We start from the raw sequence: 21080 nt of genomic DNA, 5'->3' as shown, positions 1-21080 counted from the left end.
CTTGTTAGAGACACTAATGTTGATATTTACGTTATTTACGGAAATACAGTTTTTGATCTGGTGCCGGGAGGGGTGAGCCCCTTTGTCAAACACTATGGAGGAGAAGAGAAAATATTGTTAGTCCCGTAGTTTACGGCTGATGCATGATATATTTTTTTTAAAAGGAGGAATGCGGGGATTATGAAAAAAATGATTGCCGCATTAATACTAGTTACACATAATGGTAAGGTCTTACTTCATCAAGGTGCCTGCCCGCATTGCCACCTACTCCGGTCTCCTCGGGATCAGGATGTTTCCCGTGACGGCGGAGGTGGTATTTAAGTTGTATTGCTGCGGGAGACTCCCTGGTGTCTACAGGACACGTAGGAACGTCCTCTAAGCGTGCAGTGTAAAAAAGACCATACTGTTGACCTCCGTAGCGTGGCGTGTGAACAACACGTTTTATGGGCATAAGATTTTAAGCTATGGGGCACGGGAATTATTCACCGAAATGTGGTGTTTCAAATATGGGCACTTAATCCGAACAGTTAAAATGGCCACAGCGATGTGAAATTAATAAAACAAAAAAAAAAAATTAATAAAACAAAAAAAATTCCTTTTACTGTTGGTTGCGAGATTGCATGTTTTAGTTGAGAGATAAAAGGAGTTCTGTTTTTCAGTGTGGCCAGACATAGTCCTCGTAATAAACACCAGGGAGAATATAATCATTTTCCTTGTACAGCATGTGAGACTGCTGTGTGGAGTTTTTTACGGGTGTTTGTAAGGGAGTTGATGTATCCTAACTTGGAGCGTGTTACCTCTCAGTGAGGTTGGCAAGGTTATCTGTTGGAGAGGTGCCTCTCAGTCAAGTTGGCTCGGTTATCTGTTTGTGTTGATTTTGTCATCTATTTAGAGTATTCCACGGAATATTATCATTTAGACCGTGGAGGTGAGTAGACAAGACGGTATATCCATCGTTGCTCTTTTTCCAAAAGCTGTTGCTGTGCATTGTTGGAGTTAAGGTCTAGATGCTCGATAATAAACCACTCCATGTCATTTGTTGTGTGGACCATCTCAAGGAAGTGATTTGTCATGCGCGTTGTGTTGCGTTTACACCGAATATTACATCTGTGTTAGCAGATGCGTGTCTTTACTCTGCGACTGGTCATGCCTATATACCTCAGGCCGCAGGGGCATGTGGTGAGGTATATCACATTGGTGGTATTACAATTTCTGTGTTTGCGTATCTCCCACACCTTCCCTGGTTCCAGACTTAGGGTGTTTGTAGACTTTGTGAAGTGACACACACTGCAATCACCACATGGGTAGTGTCCAGTCACTTTAGGGATTCCCCATGCGTTGTGTATGGTGGTGTTTAGTATTTTGTTGTGGTCTATTGGAGACCAAATTGTCTTTTAGGCTTCTCCCTTTTCGATACGAGACCAAGGGTTTTTCCCACTGCTGGTTGCCTGAGTTCAATATCTTCCAGTGCTTCTGAATGATTTTGGATACTTTGTTAGACACTGCTTCTACAAAAACCCTAAGTCTGGAACCAGGAAATTGTAATACCACCAATGCGATATACTTCATCACATACCCTGCGGCCTGAGGTAAATAGGCATGACCAGTCGCAGAGTAAATCGAAAAAGTAGTGTGCGCACTACCAGGTTGAAGATAATGTATCCATATGTGCCGTGCACCAAGGTATCACTCACTGAACTAGAGTGTGAAAAATATCAATGTTGGTGCATCCCCATGAACGTGGGGTATGTCCCTCGGGCACAGGTAAAAAGTACTTCTGAATAAAGGTTTCTCTTGTTGATATATGTTTCTTAAACACAAAGGTTTATTTTGCTTTGAAAAACAATTCGTTTTAATGAATATGTTGCTTCACAATTCATTTGAATTCATTTGATTTTCTGGTTCATACTAAATGAACTTCAATTCCCAGAATGCATTTGAACTTGATGATTTACATTGTCTGTTCTAGTAGGACGTTTTTACCTGTGCCCGAGGGACATACTCCACGTTCATGGGGATGCACCAACATTCAGTCGCAGAGTAAAGACACGCATCTGCGACCACATAAGTAATATTCGGTGTAAACGTAACACAACGCGCATGACAAATCACTTCCTTGAGATGGGCCACACAACAAATGACATGCAGTAGTTCATTATCGAGCATCTAGACCTCAACTCCAAAAATGCACAGCAACAGCTTTTGGAAAAAGAGCAACAATGGATATACCGTCTGTCTACTCACCTCCACGGTCTAAATGATAATATTCCGTGGAATAGTCTAAATAGATGACATAATCAACACAAACAAATAACCGTGCCAACTTGACTGAGAGGCACCTCTCCAACAGATAACCTTGCCAACCTCACTAAGAGGTAACATGCTCCAAGTTAGGATACATCAACTCCTTTACGAACACCTGTAAAAAACTCCACACAGCAGTCTCACATGCTGTATAAGAAAAATGTTTATATTCTCCCCGGTGTTTATTGCGAGGACTATGTCTGGCCACACTGAAAAAACTGAACTTCTTTTATCTCTCAACTAAAACATGCAGTCTAGCAACCAACAGGAAAAGGAATTTCTTTTCGTTTTAATAATGTTTTTTTTTTGTTTTATTAATTTTGCATCGCTGTGGCCATTCAAACTGTTCGGATTAAGTGCCCATATTTGAAACACCACATTTTGGTGAATAATTCCCGTGCTCCATAACTTAAAATCTTATGCCCATAAAACGTGTTGTTTACACGCCACGCTACTGAGGTCAACAGTCTAGTCTTTTTTACACCGTTCGCTTAGAGGACGTCCCTACGTGTCACATAGACACCAGGTAATCTCCCGCGGAAATTCAATTTAAATACCACAACCTGCTAGTCCGGTCGCCGTCACGGGAAACATCCTGATCCCGAGGAGAACGGAGTAGGTGGCAATGCGGGAGGGCACCTTGATGAAGTAAAACCTTACCATTATGTGTAACTTTTATTAATGTGGCAATCATTTTTTTCATAATCCCCGCATTCCCCCTTTTTTTTTTAAATGCATCATGCATCAGCGGTAAACTACGGGACTAACAATATTTTCTCTACTCCTCCATAGTGTTTGACAAAGGGGCTCATCCCTCCCGGGACCAGATCAAAAACTGTATTTCCATAAAAAACGTAAATATCAACATTAGTGTCTCTTACAAGGGCAACATACTCAATGGCCTATCACCAACAATAATGATAAAGCTAAGTTTGCACGGCGCGTCCCAACCGGCTACATGTGGTTTCTTGAACGCCGTTAAAGGCTAGCAACACGCAGGACTTCAATTGGCAATTTCACTGATTAGTCAAGACGCGGCCGGGCCCACCTTGTTTTCAGAGGCCTCTTTAGGTAAAATACCTTTGGGATCTTTAAAATTCTGGGCATTGACATTGGACTTGAAGAAGAGGAAACGTATAGCCATACAGAACCACGTTTTATTTTGTTGCAGCCGTATCCATCCTGTAGACAAATTTCCCAGCTCTTTCCCAATCTTGCAGACTAGGTGGAAAGGTCTTTATCCAAAAACTACATATCTGCTGCCTAGCCAGCAAAACCAGGTTTTTATTTAGTTGGCTGTATAAAATACCGGGTGAATCCACAAAACAAGTCATGGATTTGCTTACCACTGTCCATTTAAGATTTCAGAAATGTTTCACTTACTGAATTCCAATAAGATGTTGACATTTTAGGCATATTGTAGTTGTTAACTTTGCTATTTTTACAGGAGACCAGCAGAACCTGTGGACAGTAAAGAAATGGTTTTGCCTTAAGGGTGCAGCTTTGACAATATTATACTATTGTTATTTGCCAATTATTATTTTTTTATCTACAGTGATGGAAAGCATTTACTCCAAACATTAATAGGTGATGTCATGTCCCAATCAATAATATCTCGAGACCGGCTGTACTACTTAGCCACACCATTGGTCTTTCCACTTGGAGAATTGGTAGTGCATTCCAGGAGACGTCTGCTCTGTTTCTACTCTTCATGCTTCTGTGTCACGGTCCATGTAGATAATTTAACATGTTTGAATCTTAGTTTGCATCCAGTGCCATGCTTAGCATGCATAACATTTCCCATTAGGCATTACCCCTCCTCCCATTGTTTGGAAATGTGGCCTAATGGGTAAGCGCAATGCTTCTCATCAGCATTTTGTTGTGCCTGGCCTATAAGAGAACAGCTAAAATGTGGAACAATTCAGGGTAATGTTAGACAAGAGGCTAGCAACCCTTAGGTTGCTAGCCACTTGTATAACATCACTCCAAATTGTTCCAATTTGTTGCTGTTTTCGTGAGATTATAGCCCTGATTTATAGTTTAGCAGACGGGTTACTTAGTGTATGAAATTGGTTACTGTTTGAGGGGGGTGAAAAACTACTGAAGCAGCTACCACAATCCTTATCAGGTCTGAAGTCACTAGCAAACCCCAAGTTAACCTGCCCTCAACCCTCTGGTAGCTAGGCACAGAGCAGTCAGGCTTAACGTAGCGGCAATGTGTAAAGTATTTGTGCAACACTTGACACTAAATTAGGACAAAAGAGTACATTTTAATAAATGAAACATGGTAAGAACAACAAAAATCTAAGCAGTAGAACTGTAGATATGGAATTTTAAAGATTTAGGTGAAAATAGCGCCAAATGGCACCAAGCGCCAACTGTGATTATCTGGTTGGGCTGGAAGGGACAAAGCCACAAGTTCCCTTCTGAATGCGATGGAGCTCAGGCCAGCTACAGGGACCCAATTAAGCCGCTGAACACAGTACCTTAATCCGGGTTGTGAAGAGATACGAAATTCTGCATTTAGGATGGGTCGTGCAGCAGGGGTGATGCGAGGTCCGGGCGAGGAGATGCATCGCACAGCGATTGGTTCCAGGGAGCTGCAATGTCCTTGCATGTAGATGCGTTGCGCAGCAGCAATTCCACTGGGCAAGGCAATGTCCTTGCGTGGAGATGTGTTGCGAAGCGGCTATTCCGAAGGGCTGTGATGGGCAATGCTAAGTCCTTGCATTGGGGAAGTTCGTGCAGCAAAGGCAATGCATTGGTTCCAAGGGTGATGCATCAAGCAGCAAAGGTGATGCAACGGTTGTGCGATAAATGCGCCATGCCTCAGAGGAGGTCTAGCGGTTCTGCTCAATCTATAGATGGGCTGGCAGACACCTTCAGGCCCAGTTCTGAGGAACCAGGACTGGGGTGGCCCCAATTGGGAGGGCAGGACTCCTAGATGGTAGAGTCCAGGTGCTGAGTCAGGGTTGTTGGAAGCCTTTCCGGTCCCTGAGGCTTCTGATCAGGAGGCCAACCAACTAGCCCTTGGAGTCATTCTGGGGTCCTGGATTTAGAGTTGCAGGTCCAGTCCTTCTCACCAAGGTCAGAGGGTGGCAGTCCAGTAGAGTGCCAGTCCTTTCAGTAGCACAGCAGTGTTTCTTCCTTGTGGAGTCCAAAAGTCAAGAAGTGTACTAAAGAGTTGATGTCTGTCATCCAATAATTATACCTGGTGCTAAGTGGAAGAAGCTTCTAGAGGTTTTCACTTCCCTTAGATGTCCAGCATCTCCTTCCTCCCTATCCTGCTTGACTGGGGTTACAAAAGACTAGGTACAAACCCTTTGTGACTTTGTAACCTTTGATAACTCAGCATGGCCCAACCTGCCAAAACCTAGCGTCTCTTTGTCTCACTGTCTGAGAGCAATACACAAAGACCAACTGCAAGCTGTTACACCAAGTCATGTGACTCAAGAACAGGCACCAAATGTTTAGGGCAAGAAAATGCCATCTTTCTAAAAGTTCAGAACACAAAACAATGAACCCGGCTCCGTACTACCGGATACTCCTACTACTCATGGAGTAACGTACAGTCAACTCTTTTGTCTGTCCGAATGGAATTTTTATTAGATCATTCCTGTTTCTTATTAATTTAAAAATTGATCAAAACAATTTTTTGGACTGAAAAAGAAACACAGATTTATCAAATTCACACATGAACTTACACGTATACACAATTCACATTAAGATACACTTAAAGACAAAAATAGACTTGGACACTTTGATAAAATTATTGGCAACAGCTTGCAACATGACAAAATCAGCAAATGAATTCATACATTAATCTGATGCAAAATACATTTTTAGAAAAAATTACATCATATACAAAATTTAGTAATAAACATGAAAATATCCAATGTTATGAACCACATGTGTTATTCCAACTACAGCGTCAAAAGAGTGTCTGAATAGTATATCAAGCCTTTATCCAATAATTTCCTTCAACGCTCGCCGCATTCAGAATTAACTAAATGCCTCCCAAAATGCCAACGTGTTTCAAGACCCAGGCGAATAGTACTGGGATTATCATCAGAGCTTCATATAAATGGACCGGATATTCTGTTTTCTAGAGATGGAGCGGTTGCTCCAGCTCGTTTACTCCAAGAGTTTTTGGCTTTTCTGCCACGGGACTCGTTTATGTTACTGCCTACGAGGCTCCCTTAACACTTTGCCAGTATGAATTTCTTTACTGCAGAGTATGGGCAGGACTGAGTTCCTTGAAGACACTTTATTTTTACGGCATTTTTACCAATTCAAAACTCTGAATGTAATGGACTTTCCTTTTGCTCAAATACGGGCGTACTTTCCCTCACGGGTATTATTTTTCACTCAAAAACAAGAAGGAATATTCGACTCGTGCACCATATCTTTCTAAAAGTAGCATTTTCAGAATTGTGACTAAAAATCTGACTTTATCATCAACAAGGGCTTTTAATTACAATTATTTAGACACCAAACTCGTTCTGTCTACCTGCTCCCGATTAGAAGTAACACCTTATTAAATGTAATAAGGTAACTCCAATGTTATCCTACGGGAGAGGCGGGCCTTGCAGTAGTGAAAAACTAATTTAAGAGTTTTTCACTACCAGGCCATGTAAAACTTAAAAGTACATTTTCAACTCTTTAAATACACTGCTTCTTGCTCTATGAGCTGTTTAGGGCCTACCCTAGGGGTGGCATAGGTGTATTAAAAAGAAAAGTTTAGGCCTGGCAAAAGGTTTATTTTGCCAGGTCGAAATGGCAGTTTAAAACTACACACATAGGGTGCAATGGCAGGCCTACAACATGCTTAAAAGGCTACTTAAATGGGTGGTGCTATGAGTGCTGCAGGCCCACTAGTGGCATTTAATTTCACATGCCCTGGGTACAAGTAGTACTACTTTACTAGGGACGTAAAAGTAAATTAAATGTGCCCATTGGGTGTAAGCCAACTCTACCATGTTTAAAGGAGAGAGCACAACCACTTTAGCACTGGTCAGCAGGGTAACGAGCATACAGACCTGAAAGGCAACAAAAACGGCTTCCGAAAAACAGGAGAATGAAGATAAAGTTTGGGGATGGCCCTGAAGAGAGGGTCAAGTCCAACACTTGGTCACAAATGTGATATATAGCCAGTCCATCTTATTGAAAGTGCCACAGGTTATAATGTATTTGCCATATAGTGTACAGAATATCTGTCACATTTGGGACAGAGTAACCCTTCCGTCAAACCCTAAATCAGAATCTAAGAGAGAGTATAGTACTCAGTTGCCTTGTGACCTGAATACCTATATATCTTATGTGTTAAACCGTCTAACATAAAATATATTCGCTATTCCAGACCATTACTTCAGATTTATTTTAGTTTAGTTTATAATCTTTAAAATATGTCTGTCAGATGCCTGACTATATATAGATATGCGCATATGGAGAGTTCATCATCTGTTTTGCTTTATTTTATCCCTAAAATCAAATGAATTAATCCAGCCCAAATAAATGTCCAATTCAGTCAAGTCAAATGCTTTGACAGTGTTTAAGGTATAGATTACCACAGGGATGAATTTATTTGAGTTCAATCAATTCACTCAATCATCCTGTATGCAAGTTCACTTACTTGCCTAGACGTAATAAATCCTTTTTGGTTATTATTCAGCTGTGTTTTTAACACCTCTTTAATACTCTTGGCTTAGAATGCCTGAAAAACGTGTTAAGTAATGATATGAGCCTGTACCTCTCACATCCGTTTGGAACCTTGTGAAGCTTGAGAATCAGGGTTATGGTGGCTTAGTATCAAGAAACCAGTATCACCCCTCCCGAAGAATGTCTTTTTTTTGGTGCAATTACATCCATCAGATATTTCAGTAGATCTGAGGGGGGGCCATATGGGCCAGCCATCGTCCAATTTTTCAGTTTCTTGATGGCTTCCCTGACCTGAACAATAAAGATAAGATCTTTTATCTGCCTCTTGTTGCTCAAAGTTCAGCTGAAGCAGGTTTAAGCTATATTTTACACTGGCTGCTCGCATCTGGTACAGCTGAAGATCTTCAAATATATCTTTAAGGTAGTTAAGAAAGATAGCCTCGAGCTAGTCGTTATCCTCTATTTTCGTATTACTAGAATGGCCAAATTTAGTTCAAATGGAATTCCTGTCAATATCGGCTTTAGTTTTCCATTCTAATAGAGAGGTACACTCTCCTTCATACTGAAAGTGCAGTTATGTACTTGTCTCCAATTTCTTGCTGTTGATCTTATCTAATCTTCAGCTTAACACTTGCGCTTACTGCTCAGAGCCTAACGAACAAGTGGTCAATCTTTCCTCTGCTGTTTGGAGTAGGTCTTCCATTCTCATCTTTTTCGCCATGGACATGTTGACTGCAAATATCAACTACTATGTCAATGATCACTTTTGCAAATATTGTTGATTAAGTTGGTGGCGTATTAGCCCCTTTCAAAGCATATCCAAACAAGGAACAAGCATTGTCCATCCTCCATGGCAGTACAATCTTGAACATTTCATTATAGACCTCAAACCTCCCCAGGTTACATTAGTTTACTGTAAAATGATTCTTATGTTGAGTCTTGTTCTTTTTTTTTTTTAAACTTAAAAGTACATCACATGCCAATGACATGTTTACAAAGAATTCATAGCACATCAGGGTACTTCTGAGACTGCTGAACTAACCATAGCGAACATTGCACCGAAAACCAGAGACATGGGCTCCTCGATACGACAACTATCGAAGCGTGTAAATATCCTGGAGCGTTGGGCAGAGGACTTGGAGGGCCGCTCAAGAGGCAACAATATACGAGTGCCCGATGGAAAGAAGGGATCGGATGCTGTCGGATATGTTGAACACTGGATGAGGCAACTGTTGCCCCAGGATACCTTCTCACAGTTCTTTATAGTGGAGCAAGCGCACTGTGTCCCTGCACGCCGACCGTCCCGGTATCTGCTCCCAGACCATTCTTGTGCCGTGTGCTGCATTATAGAGTCAGAGACGCTATTATGTGTGAAGCGCGCAAACTGCAGGATATCAAGTAGATAATGCCAAGATAATGTTTTTCCTGGATTACACTATGGAAGTGCAGAGACAGCGCAGCTCCTTCCTCGCAGTGAAGCAGCGTCTACGGGAACTTGATATTCGCTATGCTCTCCTTTTTTCAGCGCATCTGGGAATAGTATTAGAAGGCAAGACACATTTATTCAACTCATCTGAGGATACATGTGATTGGCTGGAGGCAGCGGGACATTCTACAACTGGTCGATCTGCAGACTTTAGTACTAATCCCCGAGACGGCCTATGCACTGCAATACCCAACAAAAAGCTATGCCAAATTTAGAGCAAGTTCTACAGGAACAAGAAAAGGCCTTACAAACTGCTGCAGACATAGGTGAACGTGACCGAAACTCCGTGCCAGATGTAGACTCTGTCCAATCATTCAGTGATGACGGATCCTCCACCACATGGCCCTCTGGGACGTACTCTTCCACCCACCGCAGGTCACACCGCAAACATCCGATGACATCATTTGATGATTGTTAATGCCATCAGCGAATGCCTAGCAATTTCCTTAAGGTTATGATGCATGATTTGACCTGTTCGCCCCTAATAGTGTACACTATGCTTAGATTTGCTCTATGGGAGGATTTGGGCATTACCTCTGGGAACTGTCACCTGATCCCGGTTTGGGCCTTGGCTATTCAGCATCTGTAGATCGATCCCAAAAAGTGCCACAGGTTTGTAGCAGACATGGGGTCCTGGAGTATCCCTTTGCAGTATATGGGTTGTACATCTACTGGCTGCTTATCTCCCCCCCCCCCCCCCCTTCAGGTCTACGACAGATAAGTTCTTGTTGAGTTTATCTCTTCACTTGTTTGGGCAGACATGATGTGCCTCTGCTCTAATGGTATTATTATTTGATTGTTATTGGTTTGTGTGTATTTATTTAATTGAAGCAGCGAGTACAGAATGAATACGTCAACATAATTAACACATATATGTCAACTAAAAATAATTTGAAGTACACCACAATGCACCAATGTGACAGTCCCCATAGGTAACTGTTATAAACAGTGTGATATACAGATCCATAGCTTTTAAAACCACAGCCCTTTTGTATCAACACTTCATTACACACTAGGCTGCTGCATGACACACGGCACCATGACTGACTCGTGCAGATTCCGAAGACTGGACGATACGCCCCAACACTCATGGCCCGCTTCAATATACTTAGATGAAATGGGAGGGGCATGCACATTTCTTCCGGTCGCGACTCAGTCGATGCCTACTTAAATGTTGCTCCACACACATTGGGCTACTACAGGAGACCCATCTTACACACACTGAAAGTTTTAAGTTGCAAAGGCGCTGGCGTGGACAAGTGATTGCCACAAATTATTTCAGTTGTGCTCGGGGGGTGCTGCTGTGTACCAGACCTGGGGCCCCATTTATTTTAGAAGAGACAATACTAGATCCTTATGAAGGGACGTCCGGATGGCAGACCTGCACTTTTAGGATCTATATATACCCCAAACACTGACCATACTGCGTTCTTTCAAGCGTTGTCAAGCACGCTTTCTCAGTGGTGTGGTGTGCCATGGCTAAATGGAGGAGGTTTTAATAGTGTAATGGATACTAACTTAGAACGCCCCTTCCCCCATTACCTAATCGCACGATCGCAACCTCCAACCCTCAAATGCTAACTGATTGGCTTCAGCAGTGGCAATTGGTTGATACATGGCGCTTTAGGAACCCAGACACGAGGGTTTATTTCTTCTACTCCGCCCCTCATAACTTGCACATGCGCATCGATAGTCTAGTGGCCACACAGACGTTGCTTCCCTCCATTAGACGGGTTAACTACATGGCACAAACTCACGCTGACAATAATCCCCAAATACTACAACTACAGTGGGCAGTTGAATTACCCCCCATTCCCACATGGCGCTTTCAGCATGCAGTGTTGGAAGACTCCTCATTTAGAACTTCCCTTAAGACATCAATTACAGACTACTTCCACAATATTTCAGACACGGCTTCCACTAAATTGGTAGAGTGGGATGGCTTCAAAGTGATGCTGCGAGGGCATTGCCCGGATGTACAGGGGAATATGAGGCAAACGCTCACCAAAGCTATTTCTAAGCTGGAACATACACTCCTAGACTTGGAAACTCACACTGCCCATGACCCTAGCAGATCGTGAGCGCTGGCAAGTCAGGAACATTCTGCGCTGCCTCAATTATGCTACTCACTCTGCACGCACCCATGCCGCCGCAGATAGAGCTGGACGACTCTTGGTGTTGCCTGTCTTGCAGAATCAACCGCATAGACCCATAATGGCACTGTGCTCGGAGGCAGGCTCCCTTCTCTATACACAACATGCTATTCACAAACAGATGGCACAACACTACACTGGGGTATACCAATCTGTTATGCAAACTAACACGGATGCATACGCTGCATTCTTTACCGACCTCACTGTGCTCTGTATTTCCCTAGATCAGCAAATGAAATTAGACAAACCCATTACATTAGACGAGATACAAAACCCGATTATGACACTGGCAAATGTTAAGTTCCCAGAACCTGACGGACTACCAACAGAGTTGTACAAAGCGTACAGAACTCAGCTGGTCCCTCTATTAGTGGTGGTACAGAAGGACACCCTCTCCAAAGACGTACGGCCTGACCCCGAGAGGGAAGCGACTGTCATCTCCATGCCTAAGCCCAACAGAGAACCAGTGCTAGTTAGTTCTTACAGACCACTGGCATTGCTCAATACTGACAACAAGATTTTAGCGAAGGTACTTGCAGACAGTCTAGGCCCTTTGGTCCCGGCTCTGGTTTATCCAGATCAAAATGGATTTGTCCCCACTCGCAGCACCTCTCTGAACTTACGCCGCTCTTTTCGAGTCCTTACATACACCCCTTCTGCCTCGCCCGAGCAGGATGTCTGGTCCTGGACCTTTAGAAAGCCTTTGACTCCCTGGAGTTGGGTTATCTGTTGACTGCGCTGACTTTATATGGTATAGGCAGTTGCTTCCTATGACTTGTGAAAGTACTATACACTGGCCCTCTAATCAGGGTCAAGACGGGACCCCTCCTGTCAGATGCCATTCCCATTCATAGGGGGACAAGACAGGGTTGCCCACTACCACCCCTGCTATTCTCTCTGGCGATTGAACCACTGGTGCTGGTGTTGCGACACCAGGGTGCGCAGTGGGGCATTCCTTTAGGCAATGGGACACATGTAATTTCATTATATGCAGATGGCATGTTACTGTACATCAGAGACACTAATGACATCCCTGTTGTGATTGTCTCCATCTTCACACGTTTGACAGCAATCTCTGGGTTACATGTTAGCTGGACATAATTGTGTTTATTCCCTTTTCTCCCCGGTGTTGTCAACCCCTGCTTTGTGACTGGAGGGGCGCAGCTGGATTGGGAGCAGCATACCTTCAGATACCTGGGGGTGCGGATATACCATTCCATGACGAACACATATGATGGGAATGTTCCTCGGGTGGTAACTTCATTATATACTCAGATGGCCTTCTGGCCCACACTACCACTGACTGTGGCAGGGAGAGTAGCTCTGTTGAAAATGGTGGTTCTTTCCCATCTCTTATATTTCTTCGCTAATTTACCTATCCACATCTCAGTAGCATTTTTCTGGATGTTCGATCAACAAGTCAGGGACTTTATTTGAAGCAGGTCGAAATTCAGGTTGGCATTGGCAAAGTTCTGCTCACCACAGTCAAGGGAGGTCTAGCTGCCCCATATTTTTCACACTAGTACACAGACGCATCCTTTCCTGGTTGGACCTTGCATGCTCTTGTGCACCTTTCACCTGTGAGTGAAAATGCGAATACCTGAGACTATACTATAGGTTGCATACCAATGCTACTGTAGATGCCTTCGTCTTACCAAACATGTCCTCCCCTATGCTCCAGGGTTAGAGTTACTGGGCACGCCTAGAGCTTCTGGACCAATAACCTCACCAGAACTGACGCCATGGCATGCTATGGGCATACATAAATTAGGGAACTTATATAGGGACGGCGTCCTGATGGCGTACAAGGCGCTGATGGAAGAGGACAGTCTACCACTGGGTCAGTTCCTGGTCCATGGTTTACTGATTGCTACACTGGTGCACCGCTGGGGAGAGATGACCTCTGAACTGCCTATACACCGAACGATACAATTCTTACAGGTTAAGGGAAGAGGCAGTCTCCTCATATGCTGGTTCGCGGATGCCCTATACTTCCACACTATCCCACAACTTCTCACTTTACATCAGCGCTTGAGAAATGGATCTGTCGCGCCAGTGCCTTGCTAGAGGGTCCCAAACGTGCGCGTAATACCAAATTTAAACTTATCAAATTTATATAATACATAGAGCTTCTCACCCCTGCCAATATTAATTGTTTTCATCGTAGAGATGATACGGCTTGTCTGCATTGCACATGCATAAACGCTGATCTACTGCACATGCTTTGGGCTTGCCCCACCTACATACTTACTGGCACAATATCACCTCCACAATTTCCACTTGCACCTAACATCCATAGCTACATAAATGGAAGATATGCCTCCTGAGTTTGTACCACAGACGCAAAAAATATAGGTCACTTCCAGATTCCTAGAATTAGGGTTTATGGTGGCTAAACAACTTATTACCCAACGATGGAAGTCCCCCACCCCCTCCGCCGTTCACAGCCTGGAAGCACTCAATGATTACCTTGGCGTAGTCTGAAAGCACAGCTCTACATAGGGAAGACACACTCGGGTTGCACAAATACCCTGTTTCTACTTATTGGGACACAATCTTCACTGATTTACAGACTAATTGCATACACAAACCCGTGGTCAGCGCAGACACCACTGCAGAAACAAACCCCTTACCTGTACAATGTATCTTTATTCTTTATGTTTCCCCACATCGTTTGTCGGTGGTAGAGGATGCGCTCTGTGGACATGGTTTATACAACAACGTGGTCTGGCATGTTTTCACATTTTAGTATTTCATTCTTGAATGTTTTATAAGCTATGGATCTGTATATCACACTGTATATAACGGTTCCCTATGGAGACTGTCACATTGGTGCATTGTGGTGTTCTTCAAATTATTTCTAGTTGACATATATGCTACTGCTGCACCTAGATTTTGTGTATACCTTGATGCGTGGGACTGACAGAGCCCTTTTTTTTACCAAGTTGAATCTACACAAAGCATGCAGTCTGGCCACTGCGCTGTTCCGGTTGTATCACAATTTTCTGTATTCTGCAGTGTAATAAGCAGCCAGTCATCAGTACACTGTATGTACAATGGAACGTAAAGAACAACATTTTCAATAAACAGATTCTAACAAAACAAAAAAGCAGGGTACTTCTGAGTCCTTATGGTAGTAGCTAGATGCAGGGTACCCTTGCTGTCAGTTTTTTTTCATCCTGCTGGTCATCCATGTATCAAGAAAGAGTTATCCTTTAAGTAAAAACAGGGATGCGGCAGCGCTCCTCAACTGGGAACCAAGAAGGGCATGTAGATTATAAACCTTCCAGCAGTAGCAGTGAGATGTTTCTGAGTGTTGCAAGAGTCTGTTTATACAACAGATCAAGCGCTAAAGAATGTGAGGTATGACACATTTGTGACTAAAAACTATTTTTGCAAGCATTTTTTAATATTGTTTATTACAAGCATGAGCCTTATAAAAGAAAATATGCCACTACTTAAATGTTGCAGGTATATTCTTGCAAAAACATTTTTTAAATTTTAAAAAATTGAGTGGCACAATCTATTGCATACAATTTTTACAGAAGATTATAGATGCTTTTTGCATACAAGTGCAGTTAAAACTGGAGTAGTACACTTTTTTAGTTTCAAAGCACAGCACAGGAAAATATAATGCAGAGAAAATGTATTATGTCTTTCAGTGACTGTATTCTGAGGGCATAATTTAAACTCACAAAATTGACCAAATATATACATAAAAAAGGATAAAGTGTGGAAAGAAAAGAATATTGTCTCACCAACCCTGGCACCGAAGTGCTCCAGTTTGCTGTCACTCACAGTGCAGAAGAACAAATGGCTGAATGGGGCTGACCTATTGACCCATGCTTTATTCTGCGGAAGGCGCAAGAAAGATGTGAATGATAGTTGAACATACCAATAGGGAACAGGGCTGCCTGAAAACCCCACTATATACGCATTTGTTACGTATTACCTTTTTTTTAGTCAAGGCTAGACCGAAAAGGTAAAAAAACAATCACTTAATTGCAGTGGCCATAATGTAAAATGGATTATTTTCATGTTTTTGTAACGTCAAACCTTCAAATACTGTTGTATGTGTTAATGATGTTGACGTACTCATTTTGTACTTGCTGCTTCAATTAAGTAAAATGTTACAATTAGTGATGTGCGAGTTTTGCTTGAAAAAGTGCAAATTGCATTATGTGGCAGTTGATTGTTATATTAAAGTCTAACTTGATCCAAGACTTTTTTTTAAACTACTTTGACATCCGCTGCTTCATTGTGCTAACTATTTTGTATATTTCAAAGGTAGCTTTTACAATCGGGAATAAAAAGTTGAGCCGGACAATCTGTTCAAAATAGTATTCCACATTTGAAAGACAGTCTTTTAGAAATGTAGACTTAAAATAGGTTGTATGCGTTGAAATATGAGGCAACCATCGTCTGTGTCAACCAGGCACTAAATAATCCTGGCTAAGGAAGAAATGCAGCCATTTCAGACGGCCTGACTTCGCTTTTTGCAGCTGTCTTTGTCTTTGTGTTTTTTAACACCCTGTGTATTTGTGATACAGTCTTCCATTACATCAGTTCTCCCCTCTGATGTACTATAAGCAGCCTAGGTAATCTTTCTGCGGTGGTGCCATTTTGTTGTTTAAACCTACCTATGTTGTGAGGAGTTACTCTTCTGCAGCGTTCAAAGGCTGAGTATGAAATGAAAAATGTTTGCATACAGTAGCTTATTAAAGTCAATTTGCCCATGCGCTTGTTTGCCACTGCTCATAACTTTGGCCAGAACGACAAATCTGTATGAAACTTTCCAAGGCACTATATGCACAAAGGATACTGTCATTCTGATTAGGCATTTATTAGATTTTATCATTTATTCCAATTAGTAATTACAATCTTTTCTTTTTTTTTAATAAAGTTTTTTATTAGGCATTAAACAGAAGATCTGCATTTACATCTTTACAGTTGACAGAATATTACAATGACTGTCTCACATTGATCGATAGTGCGTGTAATATATTACAGCTATACGTATATTGTGACTTTTATACCTCCTCTTCTGATTCCCGGTCTATTGCTGGGGGGTACATATATTCCCTCTATAGATATTCCATTTACCCCACGCCCTCTCCCATTTCTTGGAGCACCCTCTGTGGATATACGTGGCTTTTTCTGCCACCATAATCATATCCATGTCTCTGCACCAATCTTCGAGAACTGGGGCTTGTACCGCCCCCCATTTCTGGGTTATAATTTGTTTAGCTATTATCATCCCTGTTGTCGCCCAATTTTGACAAGCGTGGTTCAAGTCCGTTGGTTCCCATATATTCAAAAGACAACGTTTGGGTTCAGATGGGACTGGGTTGGCACTGACCTCTGTGATAGTCTTCATTACTGCTATCCAGTATAGTTTGATAACTGGGCAGTCCCACAAAATGTGGTAGAAGGTGCCTATGTCGTTACATTAACGCTTGCAGCGCTGGTCAGTGGCTTTCCCTATTTTGCATAACGTCACTCTTGTGAAGGATGTCCTATGCAGTATTTTAAGTTGTATCAGGCGTAATCTGGAGGACACCGCCACCACCCTGGGCGACTCCATCGCTTCCTGCCAGTCAGTGTCATCCAGTTCCCTCACCTCTTCCTGCCATTTAGCCCGTAATATTAACAAAGGGTCAGTTTGATTGTTAATGATTTTTTGATATGTAAGGGAGATCGCGCTCTTGTCTAAATGGTCTGTTAATAGCCGGTCCTCTAAGGGGGAGGCTTCTAGCACGTGTTTTACCTGCGTGTACCGGAACATCTCGTATTGTTCCTGCAGGTGGGCAAATGTAATGACCTTCCCCCCCTTCCAGAGGTCGCCCAACCGGGAGATCCCTATTATATCCCATTTTTGGAACCCCTTAGTAATTACAATCTTGGGTTCCTGGAACATAGCAGTAAAGCATAAATGTAGTCACAGCTCAGCAGTCTACAGTGTTCAGCAGCCACAAAGCTGCAGTGCACACCTCCAACAGCAGCGCAGTGCAGATTAATCTAGAGCAACTAATGTTGGTGATTACTCACTACAGTTGAGCATCTGTTCTGGAGGTTAGGATGTTTCCTTCTCTCAAATCAAATGGAAACTACTCCTGTAAAAAGCAAAAGTAAATGAACCGCCATCCAAAGAAATCTTTCCCCCCCGTGAGGGAAAATAATTGTCATGCAAATGCACATTTCAGAATCATTAACTCATGCAAAATGTTCACCTGGTGGAAATGCCACATGCCTAGATTTTGCTGACTGGAGTACTGCTGAAAATAAATCACTGTGTTTTTTGTAGGTTGTTGTGGATAAATTACGCAGCTGGAATTTGGGTGTACCCCATCTTGGAAAAGCTTGACTCCGTGGGAATGGCAGTTTTTTTTGCAGTTTCCATCGCAGTCATGGCTCCTCTTTACATCCTGGGAGAGCTTCTAACAAAGCGAGTCTGGGGTAAGTAGTGGTCATGCAACTAACACTTTTTAGTATCCATGTAGAGGTTTTAAGTCATTGTAGTACACATACAACAGCATTTATGACTACACCACATCCACTGCAGTGGTGTTAAAATTGATTAACCTCTGTTATAACCCCTTGATCCTTATGTGCTTTCAACCATGTTCTCAGACCCTCTAATTTATGCTAATTTATGATCGACCCTACAGTGAGACCCTTGATTTGCCGGTCACTCTTAGTACTTCAGGTGGCCTTGCCTCACTCCCATCTACTCACATCACTCGGGTTCTTGGAAAGCTCCACTGGCTCCTGAGTGGAAAGCAAACATAATGTCAAGCATTAAGCATGACATAAAGTCACTTGTGAAACAAAACTTCCATCTGCCTTTGTAAGGCCACCATAACACAACAGAGGTATTAACCATCACGAGGGAGGAATATTATTAAAAGGCTTCCCTTTTAGGGCTGGAATTACATCCGAAATAGATTTTGTGACACCAGATTCACAAAACTTGGGTTATCTAGCATACTAACTATACTGTGGCTGAGGACCTTTTAAGACCTTAACCTGGGCATGGTCCTTCATTGACTATCATAGGAATCATTAAAAGGTTCCAAAACGTCTTTGGCTCAACGTTTGGGGAACACATCACTGGGAATCCATTTCTCACTCTAGCACCTAGTCACCTGCCAACGACTTCTTGTAGGCATTTTAAAAGCTTTCCTGGGGATTCATTTTACCCATTGATTACCATTGGCTTTGTGAGTTCTAGGGCTCTTGATTTCATGGTATTTATTTTTTGGCCATTTCCATCTGTATTTATCCATATTTATTTTTGGGCTATTTTATCTATATTTATCCATATTTATATTTTGTATTGCGTATAAACGAAGTGGTAAAACTGTACATTTCCATATCTATTTAACTGATAGGCGCGCACTCATACTTTTATGTCTGTTGTGTTTTAGCTATTTAAGCTGCCAAATATTACATAATGATACATCTAGTGGTAAATACTAGCATTATACCATAAATATATGTTGACATATGCCATTAATTAAAGAAATTTCATTGTGGTTTTTAATTTCCCATGCTGTCCATCTGCTCGCTGCTGGCCTATAATTCATGAAAGACAGCACGGAGAGTCACTTCAAAGAAGCACAATTTTCTGTATTTATCTACTTTTAAAAATAAATGCAGACAGAAAACACTTTTGTTTTCTGTCTGTATTTATCTGTAAAAATCCATAAAAACGGAAAACAGGGAGCCTTAGTTGTAACTTACAGTCTCTTGCTTTCTATTAGTTGGCTTTATTTGTTTTAGGCTGTCCAGCTTGGGTTCGTCGCTCCCATGGTGCATTGCTTGTTTACTGTATCTGTCCGAATACTGGCTTTCTGTAAACAGACCTTTAAATCTTTTTCTTGTCACATTTGATGTGCATTCAAGGACAGAGGTCCAATGTCAGACTCTGTCTTCCGAGGGAGCTTGGTATTTACTTTTTTATCTGCCTTCAGAATAAGAGAATTTATGTTGCAATCCTGCTGGCCACTCGTGAGAGGAGAGACTGTAGGATGTATTTTTTTCTAGCAGAAAACGAAAATTAACTGTGCTTCCATTTCAGAATACATCAGAATAAGGAAAGTACAAATGAAAACTCATCTTTTTATAATTCTGAAGTGTGGTGGGAACAAATATTCGAATATGATCAAAACATATCAGCACACTAGGTGATGACACTTGCACACATTATTGTTTGTGTGCCATAAAACTAGGTCTGTGCAATGGTAATGCTCATTTCAATTAAACATGTGTTGTCTAATAGCAGTGCAATACTACACCATGCATACTCCACACTACACCATTCCACTTTACAACACTCCACACTACAACACACAACTCTGCTCTGTGCCCCTTCACTCTACACCACACTACTCCAATCTACTCCACTCTACGACATGCCACTCCGTTCTACGACACTCCACATCACTCCACAACACGCCCATTCCACTCTTCGCCCCTCCACTCTACCCTAATCTACCCCACTCCACTGTAATCTACCCCACACCATTACACTCCAATCTACTGTTCTACACAACATAGCCCTATAATCTACGGCAGTCTACTACATGTCCTTCCACTCCACACCACTTAATCCACTCCAATCTACCCTCTCCACTTCAATCTACCGCACTCTACCCCTCTCCACTTCACTGAAATCTACCCCAGTCCACTTCACCCCAATCTACCCCACTTCACTCCAATCTACCCCATGCCATTCCACTCCAATCTACTCCGCCCTACTAACCTCTGCACCCAATCTACTCCACTCCACTCTACCCCCACTCCACCACACTCCAATCTACCCCAATCTAACTCACTCCGCAGCACACTATACCCATCCACTCTATCCACTCCGTTCCAATCTACCCATTCCACCCCACTCTAATCTACCACAACTACACCACTCCAATCTACCTCACCTCACTCCACTCCACCTCACTCCACTCTAATCTACACCACTGCACTCCAATCTAACCCACTCCTTCCCAATGTACCCCAATCTACCCCACTCCATCCCACTCTACTCTACTCCGCTCTTCCTCAAGCTACTCTACTCCACCCCAATCAAACCCACTCCACCCCACTTCACCTCAACCTACACCAATCCACTCACTCCATTCTACTCCACCCCACTTTAGTCTACCTCAGTCTATTCCACGCCACTCCGATCCAATCTACCCCACGCACTCCACCCCAATCTATCCCACTCCACTCAAATAAACCCCACTCCAACCTAGTCTACCCCACTCGACTCTACCCCAATCTTCCCCACTCCACTCTACCCCTATCTTTCCTACTCAATCTACCCCACTCAATGGCACTAACTTTTAGCCATGCTGAAAAGCAGCCACACTGGTTTACAACTAGCCAAAACACATTGCCAAAACCAATAGCTCTCTCATAGGCAATACCTATAGGCTTTGCCAATGCTTGTTTTTAGCAGTTTACCAGAAGCCTGG

At 42.6% G+C, this 21080-nt stretch overlaps 1 protein-coding gene across 1 annotated transcript in view; it reads left to right on the top strand.

Annotated features, from left to right (window-relative positions):
• LOC146812465 (androgen-induced gene 1 protein-like) overlaps positions 1-21080 on the top strand; it is a 269437-nt gene that overhangs the window by 183302 nt on the left and 65055 nt on the right. The window contains exon 5 of the mRNA XM_085619459.1: positions 17906-18057. Coding sequence (XP_085475585.1) covers positions 17906-18057 — 152 coding nt within the window. The remainder of the gene's footprint in view (positions 1-17905; positions 18058-21080) is intronic.

This window comes from Triturus cristatus, chromosome 7 (genome assembly GCF_964204655.1).
Source record: "Triturus cristatus chromosome 7, aTriCri1.1, whole genome shotgun sequence".
NCBI lineage: Eukaryota > Metazoa > Chordata > Amphibia > Caudata > Salamandridae > Triturus > Triturus cristatus.
The sequence above is the reverse complement of the archived record's forward strand: the minus strand, read 5'-3'. Positions and strand labels throughout refer to the sequence as shown.